This window comes from Peromyscus californicus, unplaced genomic scaffold (genome assembly GCF_007827085.1).
Source record: "Peromyscus californicus insignis strain IS unplaced genomic scaffold, ASM782708v3 Scaffold_5__1_contigs__length_169319896, whole genome shotgun sequence".
NCBI lineage: Eukaryota > Metazoa > Chordata > Mammalia > Rodentia > Cricetidae > Peromyscus > Peromyscus californicus.
The window spans coordinates 21,289,832-21,305,387 of record NW_026294573.1 but is presented as its reverse complement, the minus strand read 5'-3'; the positions used below and the strand labels follow the sequence as shown (position 1 = coordinate 21,305,387).

General features: G+C 51.7%; 1 protein-coding gene across 2 annotated transcripts; it reads right to left on the bottom strand.

Moving 5' to 3' along the window:
- Positions 1-549: 549 nt before the first annotated feature.
- Positions 550-14,711, bottom strand: Tmem222 (transmembrane protein 222). 2 transcript variants are annotated; one of them, XM_052717307.1, is made up of 7 exons: positions 14,320-14,455; positions 13,818-13,942; positions 6,903-6,987; positions 5,616-5,647; positions 2,756-2,852; positions 2,550-2,680; positions 550-1,471 (listed from the first exon to the last, which is right to left on the bottom strand). In XM_052717307.1, the coding sequence occupies exons 1-7, from the start codon at positions 14,341-14,343 to the stop codon at positions 1,384-1,386; spliced, it is 582 nt and encodes a 193-aa protein (XP_052573267.1). In that variant the 5' UTR covers positions 14,344-14,455; the 3' UTR covers positions 550-1,383. The 2 variants fall into 2 exon arrangements, with proteins under 2 accessions (XP_052573267.1, XP_052573266.1); XM_052717306.1 differs by lacking the exon at positions 13,818-13,942 and having other exon boundaries at positions 14,320-14,711.
- Between the last annotated feature and the right edge of the window lie 845 nt (positions 14,712-15,556).

The following is a 15,556-nucleotide window of genomic DNA, read 5'->3' as shown; positions in this document are numbered from 1 at the left end:
GGCTGTCAGAGTCACAGGCTCTCCTGGAAACAGCCTTTAAGCTGGGCTTTGGTGGAAAGCAAAGGGTCAGAGTTGAGTACACACTGGTATGTGGTGAGGAACGTGGAGAACCCTGGCAACCATAGAAAGAGGAACCAAGGAGCAAGCTAGTCAGTGACATGATTGTGGGGTAAGCATGGGGACCTCAACATGGCCACCATACACACACGGCCAAGGGCTGCCATTCCTCTTGGCTCACTCCAGCTGTGCACTGAGGCTGAGGATGCAGGTCACTCCCAACTCCAATCCTATTGCCAAGTTTTTCCCAATAGGGAAGATGGAAGATTTCCTTCTAGAAGGAAATTGGGAACACAGACCAGGAATGGCAGGGACTTCCCACAGCCTATGCAGCAGCAGAATTTACAAAATGTTGATGTGCCCCTAAGTTCCAGTTGGAAAGACTCGGCCATGTTGTTAGTAATCAGTCTCTTTGCCCCAGGACCCAGGGATATATGAGCTTAAGGAATCCGGGGTGCGGAGGGGCAGAAGAAGAAAATGACAGACACCACCTGGACTTGAAACTTTATTTCCTGCCAGGGAGCCCCTTATAAAGGAGCAGGGGGTGAGGCGGGCTGCGCAGGGCCCACTGCAGCAACCGGAAGTAGAGCCAGCCGATCCACGGTGCACCAGCTGCTCTGGGGTTACTCACACTGTGGACATAAGGGGTTCTATCCCTGGGCTGGAAACAAGTGGGATTCACCTTACCTGATTTACAGGGGACCCACTCTGCACCTAAGGCCATTCACCTTGCTAGCCAGGGCCCAGATGAGGGGCGATGGGGTACACACTATGCTAGCACGGCTCTAGAGACATGGGAAGAGCCTAGACAGCCCTTCGAGTCCGGTCTAGGCCAGCAGAGAAGGAAGGTTCCAAGTCTCTTGGCTCACAGCACTTCTCAGAACACCACACCCCACTTCGGGACATGACAACCAGCCAGAAGCAGCTTCAAATCCAGCTCTGCCCACCGTGTCCTCACCGTGTCCTGGGCACGGCACAAGCAGCCCAGTGGCTGTGGCAGGAAGCGCTCGAAGGGAAGGTCTTCCCAGGACAGCAATGGGGATGCCACAAGGGTGAGGTCCCAAGCCCAGGGAGAGGACAAGGAGGCTCTAAGTGGCCTCATCTCACACTGTACCTCAGCACTTCCATCCCAAGCCCTGACCCTACTTCCAACCCAGGAAGCTAACTGTCTGAGGGTGGCGACAAGAGAGCTGGGACCGGGGTGGTGGCAGGGCCTCCCTGGGGGCCCTCACCGCAGAACTGGGACCAGGGTGGTGGTGGGGCCTCCTTGGGGGCCCTCACCGCAGAACTGGGACCAGGGTGGTGGTGGGGCCTCCTTGGGGGCCCTCACCGCAGGTTGAAGATGAGACTGACGGTCAGGATGATGCCCAGGAGAAGGACAAAGGGCAGCCAGGTCTTCACGAAGGCGCCAACACTGACGAGAGAGCACAGGGGCACGGTCAGTGAGCAGGCCGACGGCCCAGAATGCCCTCCTCCCCCAACCCTGACAGGGCTTAGGTTCCTAGGAGGCTCCTGGAACTTACTCCTCAGTTTGGTCAGCCAAGGGACAGGGCCTGATGCCTACTATGGAGGCCATGGAAGGAAGCAAATGTACAGAGTCTCAAGCCTGGCTCTGTCTCGATGTTCTTTTCTAGGGGAAAAGCAGGCCCCTAAGAATTTCCCTTCCAGAAGCTCTTAATGATGAGCACAATTAAGAACGAAGTTGGGAGCTGGAGAGATGGCTCAGCGGTTAAGATCACTGGTTGTTCTTCCAGAGGTCCCGAGTTCAATTCCCAGCAACCACATGGTGGCTCACAACCATCTGTAATGAGACCTGGTGCCCTCTTCTGGCCTGCAAGCATGCATGTAGGCAGAACACTGTACACATAATAAATAAATCTTAAAAAAAAAAAAATGATTTAAAAAAAATGATTTAAAAAAAAAAAAAGAACGAAGTTGGGGGGCAGGGGATCAGCTCAAATGTGAGATGGTTCCTAAGTCTGGGCTCTGCTGTGGGACACAGAGAACTCACCACCCTGAGTTCTCTCAGTGTGAACTGGGATAAATGTCTTAAATCTCACAGGTCACGAGGCTGTGGCTTCAAAGGGCTGTCTAGACTAGGAGCTCAACTGTCCAGAAGCCGGCCTCTGACAAAGGAAAGGGTCGGGGGCTGAGGAGGGGGAAACACTATCCATGAGATGTGTTCATCTCAACACCCGGAGACTCAGAGCTTCCCCAGGAGCCAGAACCACAACAGCCCTTATCAGGGACGGCTGTAGCCCAGAAGCAGCTACCCAGAACCTCGCAGGGAGCAAGTGAAGGTGACCTGGAACCCGTGTGGAGTTGGACGTTGGTAGAGCCACCCTGCCCCCCACCAGGAACTCGGTCGCTCTGGAGTAGAACCTCAGAGTCTGTTCCAGTTGTCCCCGGTGACTGAAGGACTCCAGTGACAGTCGTTCCAGGATCCTTGGGAGAGCGGCCTGGGGGAGCCTGCAGGTGTGAAGACAGCTCACCTGACGTACTTCCCGTAGATCAGGCAGAAGAAGCAGAGCGTCACCATGTTCCAGTTGGTACTGTTGTTGTAACGCATCAGGTTCAGGGCCAAGGCCACGTGAGAGTGGCAGTTGTCACAGCAGAGATTGTGCTGGAGACACAAGAGCAGCTGGGTCAGACCGCGCTGGGGGGAGGGGAGCCCCGCCCCCCGCCCGTTCCCACCTACCATCCGGTGCTTGTACTCCTCAGAGGCGTCGTGCACAGCTGTGTCCCACGCATTGGGGCCACTGGCGTATACCTGGGCGGGGTCCAATTTCCAGAACCTGAAGGGAAAAGGGAATGTTCTGGGACTGGCTCCGCCCCTTTGGGGCCTTCCAGCTTTATGAATGCTCTCTGTGTGGGGTGCCTAAGGCTGTGGGGTGAACCAGGTCCAGGTCTAGTGTGGTGTGGCTCTTTCCTCCCAGTTGAAACATTCTCTTCTGGAGGGAAGCAGGGAGATCCTGAGACTTGGGAAATAAAGACTCACGTGGCTCAGGAAACTCCTACAACAAAACTGTCAAGGCCCTTCCTTCCCCAGGGTCTACAAGTTGGAGCAGCTGGTGGGAAGAGACTCTGAATGCCCAGGTGCCAGCGTGACATGCAGGAAATGCAGGAAATGCAGGGATACGCACGCCTCATGCGCTGCGCCCACCATGTGAACTTTTCTGGGAGTCAGCTGACTGACTTTGGGACACTTGCACTCCTGTAAGTGACCCCAGTAAATGCAGGCTCATGAAGCTCCATTTGGGTACAATCAGTGTCCAATTTGTGGTGAATGACAAGTCTGTTCACATCTCTCCAAGAAGTGAGACAATTGTGACCCGGCAAGACCGCCAGTGCCGCGATGGCTCCTGGGAAGACGCGGACGAGTCTAGAGTGCTGTGTGGTCCGAATGTTTGTCCCCTATTTTTTTTTTCTTCTTTTTTTTTTTTAGTTTTTCAAGACAGGGTTTCTCTGTGTAGTCCTGGCTGACCTGGAGCTCACTCTGCAGACCAGGCTGACCTCGAACTCACAGAGATCTGCCTGCCTCTGCCTCCTGAGAGCTGGGATTAAAGGCGTGTGCTGCCACCGTCACAGGCTGTCCCCCTATTCTTTTTTTTTTTTTTTTTTTTTTTGGTTTTTTGAGACAGGGTTTCTCTGTGTAGCTTTGCGCCTTTCCTGGAACTTGCTTTGTAGACCAGGCTGGCCTTGAACTCACAGAGATCCGCCTGGCTCTGCCTCCCGAGTGCTGGAATTAAAGGCGTGCGCCACCACCGCCCGGCCCCCTATTCTTATGCTGAAATCCTAACCTGAGGAACTCCCTTCTGAGTGGGGTCAGTGACCTTAAAAGATAGGCCCCCTCCACTCTTTCATCACGCGTGGGTACAAGGAGGCCCTGTGGCCCCAGTGAGGCACTGAGTGTACCCGTACTCTCTTCTCGGCCTTCCTACTCTCCGAGCTGAGACATTTGTGTTGTGGAGGAGCCACCCACTCAATGGCATTTTGTCATGGCAACCTGAATGGATGAAGACAGAGGGAACACCTGAGTCTAGGCTGATGGAAGAGGGGTTCGGTCAGCACTGGGGGCTGTGGGAACAGCTTGATGGAGGAGGGAAGCATAAACTGTACGGCGTGTCCCAGAAATAAGTGACTGAGCAGTCCTGGAGGACTCAGGAGAGAACAAGGTGTGGGGAATGAACGGGCAGCTGAGGAGGGGGCGCGGATGTCACACTGAGGTGGTTTACCCAGCAGCAGCGTCTCCCCAACTCAGCTGGCGAGAGTGGGAAAGAAAGTGGCAGAGCGAAGCCCTGAACACCAGGCAGGTCAGAGTGGCGGCTGGAAGTAGCAGAGGCCCCCCGGTGACCTCAGGCAGAAGTGTGTGTGTGTGTGTGGGGGGGGGGGGGGGCAGGCACAGCGACAGGGGATCACCAGTGGTCGTGGCAGGAAGAAACCACCAGGGCCTGGACTATGGGGCTCAGGGGCTCCTGCTTGGAGCAGGTCATCTTTAAAACTGCCTTTGGAAATACGAAAATTAAACAACTAAAACACTCTGAAAAAGAGCCCAAAGAAACCCCCAGAACTATATCTCCACCTGCCTGAGGAAGCCAGAACAGGGAGCTCTGCTCCAAGATACTTCGTCCAGCAGCTTCCTGGCTAGCTTTGGGCCACAGGACACCTGCTGTAGTTCTGACGCACTGTCACCAGGCCCAGAGTTACAGGAACCACCCAGGGCTGAAGTAATAAATAAAGACAAGGCCTGGAGAGACGCCTCAGCGGTTAAGAGCACTGGCTGCTCTTCCAGAGGTCCTGGGCTCAATTCCCAGTACCCACACGGCAGCGCACAACTGTCTGTAACTCCAGTTCCAAGGGCACACCAATGCACATAAAATAAATAAATAAATAAATAAAAGGAAGAAAAGAAATAAAGACAAGTCTGACTGAAACTTTGCTCGCAAAGGGCCTGTGCAGCTTTCACGCCCTCCAAGCGGAGCTGCAGTGGAATCCCAAGCAGCCTCCTAATCCTAAATGGCCTGCTTGTTCCCCAGGGTGGAAGGACTCCAGGCTACACAGAAAGACAGACTTGCCAGGCAGTGGTGGCGCACGCCTTTAATCCCAGCACTCGGGAGGCAGAGCCAGGCGGATCTCTGTGAGTTCAAGGCCAGCCTGAGCTACAGAGTGAGTTCCAGGACAGGCGCAAAGCTACACAGAGAAACCCTGTCTCGAAAAAAACCAAAAAAAAAAAAAAAAAAAAAAGCAGATTTGGCTGTGTAGAGGCGGCTTTGATGCTTCCTTACTGTGTGACCTTGCCTGAGTCCCATCCTTTTCCGTACTCCTGTGCCACAGAGTTGAAAACACAACCTCCCTGAACTGAGGCAAGACCTGGACGGTCTACAAGATGAGGTCCAGACAGGCACTGACACACGAGATGCTTGGTACAGGGCACTGTGTCCTAACGGGCTCTAACTGTCCTCGGGGTGCTGGCTCCTGCTGCGTCTCACAGGGTCTGGCCTGTTGCTCCGAGCAGGAGGAACCTGGCCCTAGATCTCGACACAAGGCTACTCACTTACTTGGCAGGCTTTCCAAAGGCCATGTTGTCCTCCTGTTGAGAGACAAGAGAAAGACGTCAGTGCAGACACTACAGTCAGTCTAATGACAACCCGGTCAGAGGCTCAAGGGCAGTGACTCGGGGGCGGCAGGGCCAGGACACGGCATGGCATCGTAGTGCCAGAGGCACTGCTCTGTGGGGAGGAGGCCGCACAACAGCCAGGGGCTCCTCTGGTGCTCTCCCGATGTGCTGGGGCAGTCTTGGATCTTTCACTGTGGGCCGGAGCTTTCCTTCATGCCCGGAACCTCAGCCCCCTGACCTCTCGATGCAGCAATGATGGCTTACACGGGACCTGGAGCGGGACACCTCAGAGCGGGACACCTCAGAGAGGGACCGAGGCTGCTGGACCCAGAACTTTCTTATGAAGGAGACTATGGAGAGTCCCAGACTCTGTATGCGGACACACGCACACCCTAGAAATCTAATTATATATACTGAGACAGGGTCTCTCAATGTAGAGAGAACTCTCGACAGAGACCAGGCTGTCCTTGAACTCACTATCTGTCTCCTGAGTACTGGAATTAAAGGCATGTGCTACTATGCCTGGATTTTGTTTTTTGAAGCAGGGTCCAACTCTATACCCAACACTAACCTGGAACTCACCATGTAACCCAGGCTGGCCTTAAACTCTGAGGAATCCTCCTGCCTCAGTTTCCCAATGCTGGGATTAGAGAGGCATCCACTATGCCTAGCTAGTAAAAGTATTACATTCACAGCAATAGACCTTGTCCGTTTGGACGGTTGTAACAACCATTAACGGAAACAGGCTATGCTATCACACCCCTTTGTCCTGCCTTTAGCTACCTGAAAATAGGCAAATGCCATGTGCTCATCTGGAAAGAGCCCACTGGATAGAGTTGGTCCATCCCCAGGAAGCAGATTTGAGAACACACTGGTTCAGTCTAAAAGCCCCACCCTGGAAACCATGTCAGCCTCCCCTGTCCCCCAACCATGGCTCCCACCTTCTGAAGGTCCAGAGATGTGGTTCCTGGATGGTCTGACTCCACTCTTGCCTCTAACCCCTACCCATGTCTTGGTACCCAGGGATGGGGGCAAAGGGCTGAGTCAGTTACTTAAGACTCCTCTGGCCACACTGCCCTCCTGGCCTGTCCTGGAGGCAAGAGAAGGAAAGGGGTCAAACACTGGTGAGGGGCAGGAGGCTAGAGCCGAGTTATCTGCGACGTCCCGGGCCCAGGCCAGCCTACGTGAGCCTGGAGACTCTCCAGGGCAGGGCAAAATGGGGACTCACCGAAACAAAATAGGGGCCAGCGAAGTCCCGAATGACCCCCGTGGATGTGCAGATGCCCATGTGGCCGATGATGGGGAAAAACCACCTGTAAGAAAAGAGCAGAGAAAGGACAGAGCGGGGTTAGGCAGATGCCAGGGAGCAGGTGACACTGCTTCATGGTGAGTCACCTTAGGGAGGTCCACAGTGGGATAGCCTGCGCCACCGCCAGAAGAGCTATCACTGACACAGGACACGAACACCAAGCACAGCAGAGACACAGAGCAGCAGGCCGTGGACTCTGCTGGGGAGATAAAAACACCTCCCTCGTGGGAAACTGTCGGCTCTGTAAGCTACGCCTCAGCAGCTCTGAGGACGTACAGACAGAAACAAGGCCTTGTGCCCCAAAACTGTGTACGAAAACACACCGAGTACCCCTTATGCTTGTTTAGCATAAACAAGGCCTTGGGTTTGAACCCCAGAACTGTGAAAAATAAAAATCCTCAACGAACTGTGCTCATAAAAATGTGTACCTCTTATTGGGGCTGAAAAAAATGGCTCAGTGGTGAAGAGCACTGGCTGCTCTTCTAGAGGACCCTGGTTCAAGTCCCAAACCCCACACGGCAGCTCACAACATCAGGCCTTTGTGAGCACCAGGCAGATGTGCTGCACAGATGTGCTGCACAGACGTGGATGCAAACAAAACATTCATACACATAAAATGAAGTGTATCTTTTGTTAATGTACATTATCTCAAAGTTAATTGTTTAAAATAAGGTAACAAAACCCAGCTGAGCTGAACATGGCTGGTGCACGCCTGTAATCCTAGCACTTGGGAGGCAGAGGCAGGCAGATCTCTGTGAGTTCAAGACTAGCCTTGTCTACATAGTGAGAGCTTGTCTCAAAAATCAATGGGACGGGCTGGAGAGATGGCTCAGCGGTTAAGAACACTGGTTGTTCTTCCAGAGGTCCTGAGTTCAATTCCCAGAAACCACATGGTGGCTCACAGCCATCTATAATGAGATCTGGTGCCCTCTTCTGACCTGCAGGCATATGTGCAGGCAGAACACTGTATACATAATAAAATAAATCTTAAAAAAAAAAAAAAAAAAAAAAAAAAAAAAAATCAATGGGACTGGAGAGATGCCTTAGCCATTAAGAATACTTGCTGTTCTCGCAGAAGACCTGGGTTCAGTTCCCAGCACCCACATGGTGGCTCCCACCTCCGTAACTCCAGTTCCACAGGATGTGACATCCTCTTCTGACCTCCATGGGCACCAGGCATGCATGCAGTGCACATATATACATGCAGAGAAAACAAAATGAAGCTCTTTAAAACCAAACCAAACTAACGCCCCCCTCCACACACCCGGAAATAAGTAAAATCAGCATAGCCTGGCCATGGTTCCATGTAACAATGAAAGACACATTTCCGCTACACACAACATACTCTCAAGAGTGTATGCCTGAAAGAAAGTCCGAGCCAAGCGTATGGAATACAGCACTGTTGAGTGTTCCAGAGAAGACCAAACCAATCTATGGCTATTGCACTGGGGCCAGCAAGACGTGGCTCAGCTGTGTGGGTGCCTGCCACCAGGCTAGATGCCCAAGTTTGCCTCCTGGGACTCCATAAAGCTGCCTGACCTCCACCTGTGTACTGTGACAAACTCCCTCCTGTATATATACACATATTAACAATAAAATGAAAAAGCTTTCCATGTTATTTTAAATTATGTGTATGTGCATGTGTCTGCATGTAGGTATGAATGGGGACCCACAAGTATAGGATCCCACCAGAGCTGGACTTACAGGGGCTGTCAGCCAATGGACACAGGGCTGGGAAGTACACTTGGGTTCTCTGTAACAGTACATGGCCTTAACGGCTGAACTGTCCACAAACAGGAAGGGAGGGAGGGAGGGAGGGAGGGAGGGAGGGAGGGAGGGAGGGAGGGGAGGAGGGAGGGAGGGAGGGAAGGCAGGCAGGCTGGCTTAAAAACTTAGTTGATTGTAAGCTTAAGAATTGTGCACCTAGCTGGGCGGTGGTGGCTCACGTCTTTAATCCCAGCACTCAGGAGGCAGAGCCAGGCGGATCTCTGTGAGCTCGAGGCCAGCCTGGTCTACAGCGCGAGATCCAGGAAAGGCGCAAAGCTACACAGAGAAACCCTGTCTCGAAAAACCAAAAAAAAAAAAAAAAAAAAAAAAAAAAAAAAAGAATTGTGCACCTTATAATATGTAAATAATACTTCAGTGAGGAGGTTTAAAATGGGGGGGGTCATCAGGGCTGGTAAGATGGCTCAGTGGGTAAAGTGCTTGATGTATAACTGAAGAGGGAGTGGAGAGCCGAGGGAGCAGAAGGGAGACCGTGTAGAGGCTGCTGCTGAAGTCGCAGCTCCAGACGACAGTCCTGACTAGATAATCGTAGATGATGGATTCAGACTGTAAAAGGAAGAGGGCTTTCTTTTTCTCCACGATTAATTTAATTATGGGTATCTGTGTGTGGTGGTATGGGACGTGAGTGCAGGTAGGTGCCCTTGGAGGCCAGAAGAGGGCATCTGACCCCTGGGAGCTGGAGTTATCAGCCCTTGTGAGTCACAGGATGTGGGTACTGGAACCTGAATCTAGGTCCTCCACAAGAGCAGTACTGGCTCTTGACCACTGAGCCCACTCTCCAGCTCTTCCCTAGACACTCAGAGTTCTAAGGCGTGCCTGGCAGGGCACACAGATCCAACCCCCTATGTGTTGTCAGTGGAACACTGACCAAATGACTCACATTTAGGAGTAGAGGGATGCAGCTGGGAAGGAGGAGCAATTTCAGAGTTCTGCAGACAGTACGGTCCCTATGACTGACAACTAACCGCAGACTTCAAGAGTCAGGAGAGAGTTTTCTGAATCTTCCCAACACAGAGAGATGATAGCTGAGGTAATGGAGGAACCATTTACCCTGAGCTGATCGGCCTAACTGTGTGCGTGCGTGCGTGCGTGCGTGCGTGCGTGTGTGTGTGTGTGTGTGTGTGTGTGTGTGGTGTACGTGCATGTGCCCTGGTGTGTGTGGAGGTCAGAGGACAACCATGCATGTTGCTTTGTCCTCTGCCCCAGGACAGGACCTCATTGCTGTGTACTCCAGACTAGCTTCCAGTGAACGTCTGGGGATTCCCTGTGTCTGCCATCTCACCACAGGAGCCCTGGGATTGCAGGCTCCTGTTTCCTACGCCTGCCTTTGGATGGTTCTGGGGATTTGAACTCAGGTCCTCGTGTCTGTGAGGCAAGCACTTTGCCCACCCATTTTAAAAATACATACTGAAGCCGGGCGCTGGTGGGGTATGACTTTAATTCCCGTACTCAGGAGGCAGAGGGAGGCGGATCTCTGTTCCAGGCCAGCCTGGTCAGACAGATCCAGTACAGCCAGGGCTACACAGAGAAACCCTGTCTCGAAAAACAAACAAACAAAAATACATACTGGCAGGCCACACTGTACCCTATATGTACATAAGATTACTCTACCTGACAATTAGAAAAAAAGAATGAAGTCAGCACTCGGGAGGCAGAGGCAGGTGGATCTCTGTGAATTCAAGGCCAGCCTGATCTACAGAGTGAGTTCTAGGGCAGGCAGGACTACACAGAGAGACCCTGTGTCAAAAGCCAAAAAAAAAGAGTGAAGTCAGATCTGACTGAACTTTTGAGCAGGCTATTTATTCCCATCTTCCTACAGAATAACAAGTACTTGGCTGAGGGGCCACTGCTTCCAATCTATGTAAAACGCTTCTCACATGTGGGGTGCTGAATGGTGCGCTCAGCTGGTCAGTGAACACCTGCCCCCTGACTGAAAGAGTAAGCAGCTGAAGATCCATGGTGAACACAGGACGGTAACCAAGAACTGTGGGAAACAGTTCCCCTGGCTCTCAGAACCCAACCCCAGACTCTTCCGGGACCAGATTTCTTTCAAGTGGCAGGGGACCCGGCTTTGAGCAGCACTCCCTGTCACGACTGTGCTGATGGCGATAGCACTGGGGACAGAGGTTGGAGAGACAACACTAAAGCTCTGTGCCCGGCAAAGCCCCAGGGAAGCAGCGCCCAATGCAAGCTTGTCAGCGCCCCAAGACAAGCTCCAGAGCTCAGCTAACTGCTGTGTCTTCTGACCTAGGACAAAATCGTCCTCAGGAAAGGTCAGTGAACGAGTTAGCTGCTCATCCTGGAGTTTTGTTTCTTTATCCCTCATCTACAGATGAGCAACAATACCTGCTTTCCTAGTTGATGTAAGGACTGGGTGGCATCAAACATGAACATGCTAACATCTCAGAAGAGATGGACAGGTCTTCGACTCAGTGTCTTCCTCTCACAGACTTGAAAGACCCCATGCCACATCTATCCCTATATTCAGCAATCTCACATAGCCATGTCATTACAAAGTCATCAGTATCTGTCCCTTCTGCTGAAGGGCGAGTCCTCCAATGGAAGCACAGAGTCTTAGAAACACCTGCACACACATCTGAAGAGAACTGAGATGTAAACTGCTTCTAGCCTCACCTCAAGTTGTCTCCACCTCAAATTGCTACCATTTCTCTGCAGAGGACCAGGCCACAAATAGTTCTAAAACTGAGGAGCTGGCCAGATGGTTCGGTGTGTAAAGGCACCTGTGTTTGATCCCAGGACTCACACGGCAAGATAGAACTAACTCCTGTAAGCTGTCCTCCGACCTCCATAGGTACTCATACACACATAAACAATTTTGTTTTTCGACACAGAGTTTCTCTGTGTAGCCCTGGCTGTCCTGGAACTTGCTCTGTAGACCAGGCTGGCCTTGAACTCACAGAGATCTGCCTGCCTCTGCCTCCCGAGTGCTGGGATTTAGGGCTTGTGACACCACCCAGTAGAAATAATTCTTTACAATGAAGAAATGAGGAAAAGGCCAACATGGCTAGCATGCCGAGTTTTCACACAACCAACCCACCGCCCGGGTCCCCTGCCACTCAACAGCAACAGCCCGTTCTCTTCACAGCTCTGCTCCACAGCTGGAGCTCATTCTCTTAGTTACCTGCTTATTCTCTACCTCTCCCATCAACTCAAGGGCAAGCAGCACCCCTGCCTTACTAGCCAGAGTATGGCTATTGGCTATATACCATACATCTAGGCCTTACTACCTACAACGACAAGGCCCAAGTCATTTAGCAAATGTGTTGGAGGTACATCTAATGAATTAACAAGCACATATTGTAAATTGTTTTGTTATTGTTCTTTTTTTTTCTTTTTTTTTTTCTTTTTAGTTTTGACTTTTGGATCCAGGGTCTCACTCTGGAACCCTAGGTTGGCCCGGACCTTGCTCTGTAGCCTAGGATGGCTTCAATACTCTCAGAGACCTTCCTACCTTAATCTCTCGGAGCGCTCTCAGATCAGAGGTGTGAGCCACAGTGCCTGGACTCAAGACGTTTTCTTTTACGGTTTATTTATATAAATGTTTTGCCTGCATGTATGTATGTGCACCACATGTCTGCCTGGTGCCCATCAGATCCCCCGGAACTGGAGTTACAGATGCCCGAGTACAACCATAAGGACACTGGGAATTCAACCCTGGCTTGCAAGAGCAACAAGTGCTCTTAACCAACGAGCCATTGATTCAGGCCCACTCCCACCTCGTTTTGGCTCTGCCTCCTGAGTGCTGGGATTACAGATATATATCACCATGCCCAGTGGGGCCCTTTGCTGTGGGATGTTCTGTATGGCAAATGTGTTGCTGATTAGTCATTAAATAAAACACTGATTGGCCATTGGCTAGGCAGGAAGTATAGGCGGGACAAGGAGGAGAATAAAGCTGGGAAGTGGAAGGCTGAGTCAGAGAGACACTGCCAGCCGCCACGATGAGAAACAGCATGTGAAGATGCCGGTAAGCCACGAGCCATGTGGCAAGGTATAGATTTATGGAAATGGATTAATTTAAGCTGTAAGAACAGTTAGCAAGAAGCCTGCCACGGCCATACAGTTTGAAACCAATATAAGTCTCTGTGTTTACTTGGTCGGGTTTGAGAGGCTGTGGGACTGGCAGGTGAGAGAGATTTGTTCTGACTGTGGGCCAGGCAGGAAAACTTAAGCTACAGCCCTTACTTTTGGAGACAGTATCTAGCTGGCCAGCAAGCCTCAGAGATCCTCTTATTTCCTCTTCCTCAGTTCTGGGACTACAGACAATGCACAGTTTCGTTAGTTTTTCACATGGGCGACAGGAATCACAGCAAGCAAGCACTTTACTGATTGAGTCCCTACCCAGACCCAAGAAGTTTAACATAACACAAAAATTAGGGTCATTAGCTGGATGGAGTGGTATAGACCTGTAGTCCCAGAACGCAGAAGCCCAAGGCAGGGGGATCAGGAGTTCAAAGTCAACATGGACTACACAATAAATACTAGGCCAGCCTGGGATACATATTGAGATCTTGTCTTAAAACCAATAAAATTAATACAAAACAAAAGATTAAAGCGATTTTAAGATCAGCAACATTTGAAGCTAAAAATTACTCCTTCTCCACACAATTTGGCTGGTTTTGTTTCAGATTGGGTCTCACTAGGCAGGTCTGGCTGGCATGGAATACCTGTCTTGTTCAGGCTGGCCTCCAACTCAGACATCTGGCTGCCTCTAACTCTGGGTGCTGGGATTAAAGGTATGGATCACCATGCCTGGTGGTTAGTTTTGATAGAGGAGAAAATATGTATCCCCTCAGGTGAGGGGTGCTAGGACACGGCTGAAAGACAAGTTACATAGCAAACTTGACTTCTGAATGTCTTCTTGCTGGGGCAGTGAACTGACTAAGACAATGTGATAAGGAACTCAGCTTCACCATGGGGGGAAACAATTCCTACTTTAGAAATGGAAAGAAACGGGAATGAAAGAGCTTGCAAACTGTCCGGGCTGTTAAGACTAAAGAAGGAGGGCAGTAAGCTGCATCTATGTACCTGATTTTGTTTTGCCACTCAGAAGATGTAGGGGGCAAATGTTGGTATGGACCTCCCAGTGCTGACATCCCACGAACCAGTGTGGCCTCAATCAAACTCACTTTTGCTTCTAAAGGCAAAACGTCCTGCGTATAGTAGATGACCAGGAAGCATTCATTTGCTCAATGAGTGAACAAAAAAAAAAAAAGGTGAATGAATGAACACACCTCTTCAGACAAGGTTAAAGGACTTTTCTGTACACCTGCAGCTTAAGGGCTCGCTAGTCACCTGGCCTTTCCCGCTGATCTACACTTGTCCTCCTCCCCAATTAGACTAGGGGTAACCATGATCGGTAGCATGCATGCAGCTGGAACGCGCACCGCACGGGTGGCGGGGTTCTAGGGACCGGGCGCCGGCCTGGCCCGGGGTAAGGGTTGCCCGAGTCTGAGAAAAAAGCTAGAACGGCACACCGGAGGACGCTCGGGCCCTCCCCGTCTTCGCGGCGACACCGGAAGACACTCACGTGAGCACCGGGATGGGAGTCCATACCACGCAGTAGGGGAAGCGGCTCCGCTCCACGTCCATGGCGACGCCACCGGACCCGTGGTACTGCTTCATGTCCGTCTCGGCCGCCGTCGGCGCTTCTACTTCCGCCATCCGAGGAGGGGGCGGCGGCGGCTGCGACAGGAGCGGAGAACTCCCTTCCGCTTCCGCCATGCTGCGCGCGGCCCTCTCGGCCAGGCCCAGCTCGGGAAGGCCTGGCTGCGGCGCCGCTCACCCCTGGATCGTCACTTCCGGGAGGTTAGGGGTCCACCTGGTTGGTCTTCCCTCCGGGAATTGAAGTCTCGTCCTTTCGTGCCCGGCCAGCCTAACCTCTTCCCCGCGCCTGGAGCGGAGCGTCTACACGGTCCTCAGGCAGCTCTCAGTCTAGCCCTGGGCAGACCCACAGCCAATCGCGGTTCGGTTCGCCGGCACGTGGTGCAGGCAGTATTCACCGAGCACTTCTTAGGTGCCTTCAAGCACTTGACATCCATTGTTACTACTTTCCATAAGCTGATTAGCCTAAATACAAATTTAGTTGTTTTCCTCAGGTTACAAATGAGGGACTGAGGCTTGATGAGGTGAGGGGTCGAGGTTCAAACACAAGTTTTTTGTTTGTTTGTTTGTTTTTTTCAAGACAAGGTTTCTCTGTGTAGCTTTGCGCCTTTCCCGGATCTCGCTCTGTAGACCAGGCTGGCCTCGAACTCACAATGATCCTCCTGCCTCTGCCTCCCGAGTGCTGGGATTAAAGGCGTGCGCCACCACCGCCCGGCCAAACACAAGTTTTTAGATTTCCTTTGTCCTTTTTATTCTGTGACGTGAGTTACAGATAATGTAAAGGAAGGTCAGACTAAAATCTTGGTGTGTGTACGTGAGAGAGACATACACAGCGCAGTGAGCAAGGGGGCAAGACGGTACTGATGTTTGCCTCGGGCCTGGGGAGGACACGATGCAGAGATGCAAAGACAGGAAAGCTGAGAGGGTCACTGTGTGCGGGAGAGAGAATATCATCCTGGCTCGAGTAAGTCACAGGACTTAGGTAGATAGATAGAACCTCCTTATTATTGTTTTGGGATGGTGTTTGGTTTTGTTTCGAAACTGGGTCTCACTAAGTAGCTCTAGCTGTCTTTGAATTTACTCTGTAGACCAGGCTATCCTCAAACTCTGCCTGACTTTGCCTCCCGAGTGCTGGGATTAAAGGGGTGTGCCACTACGCCAGA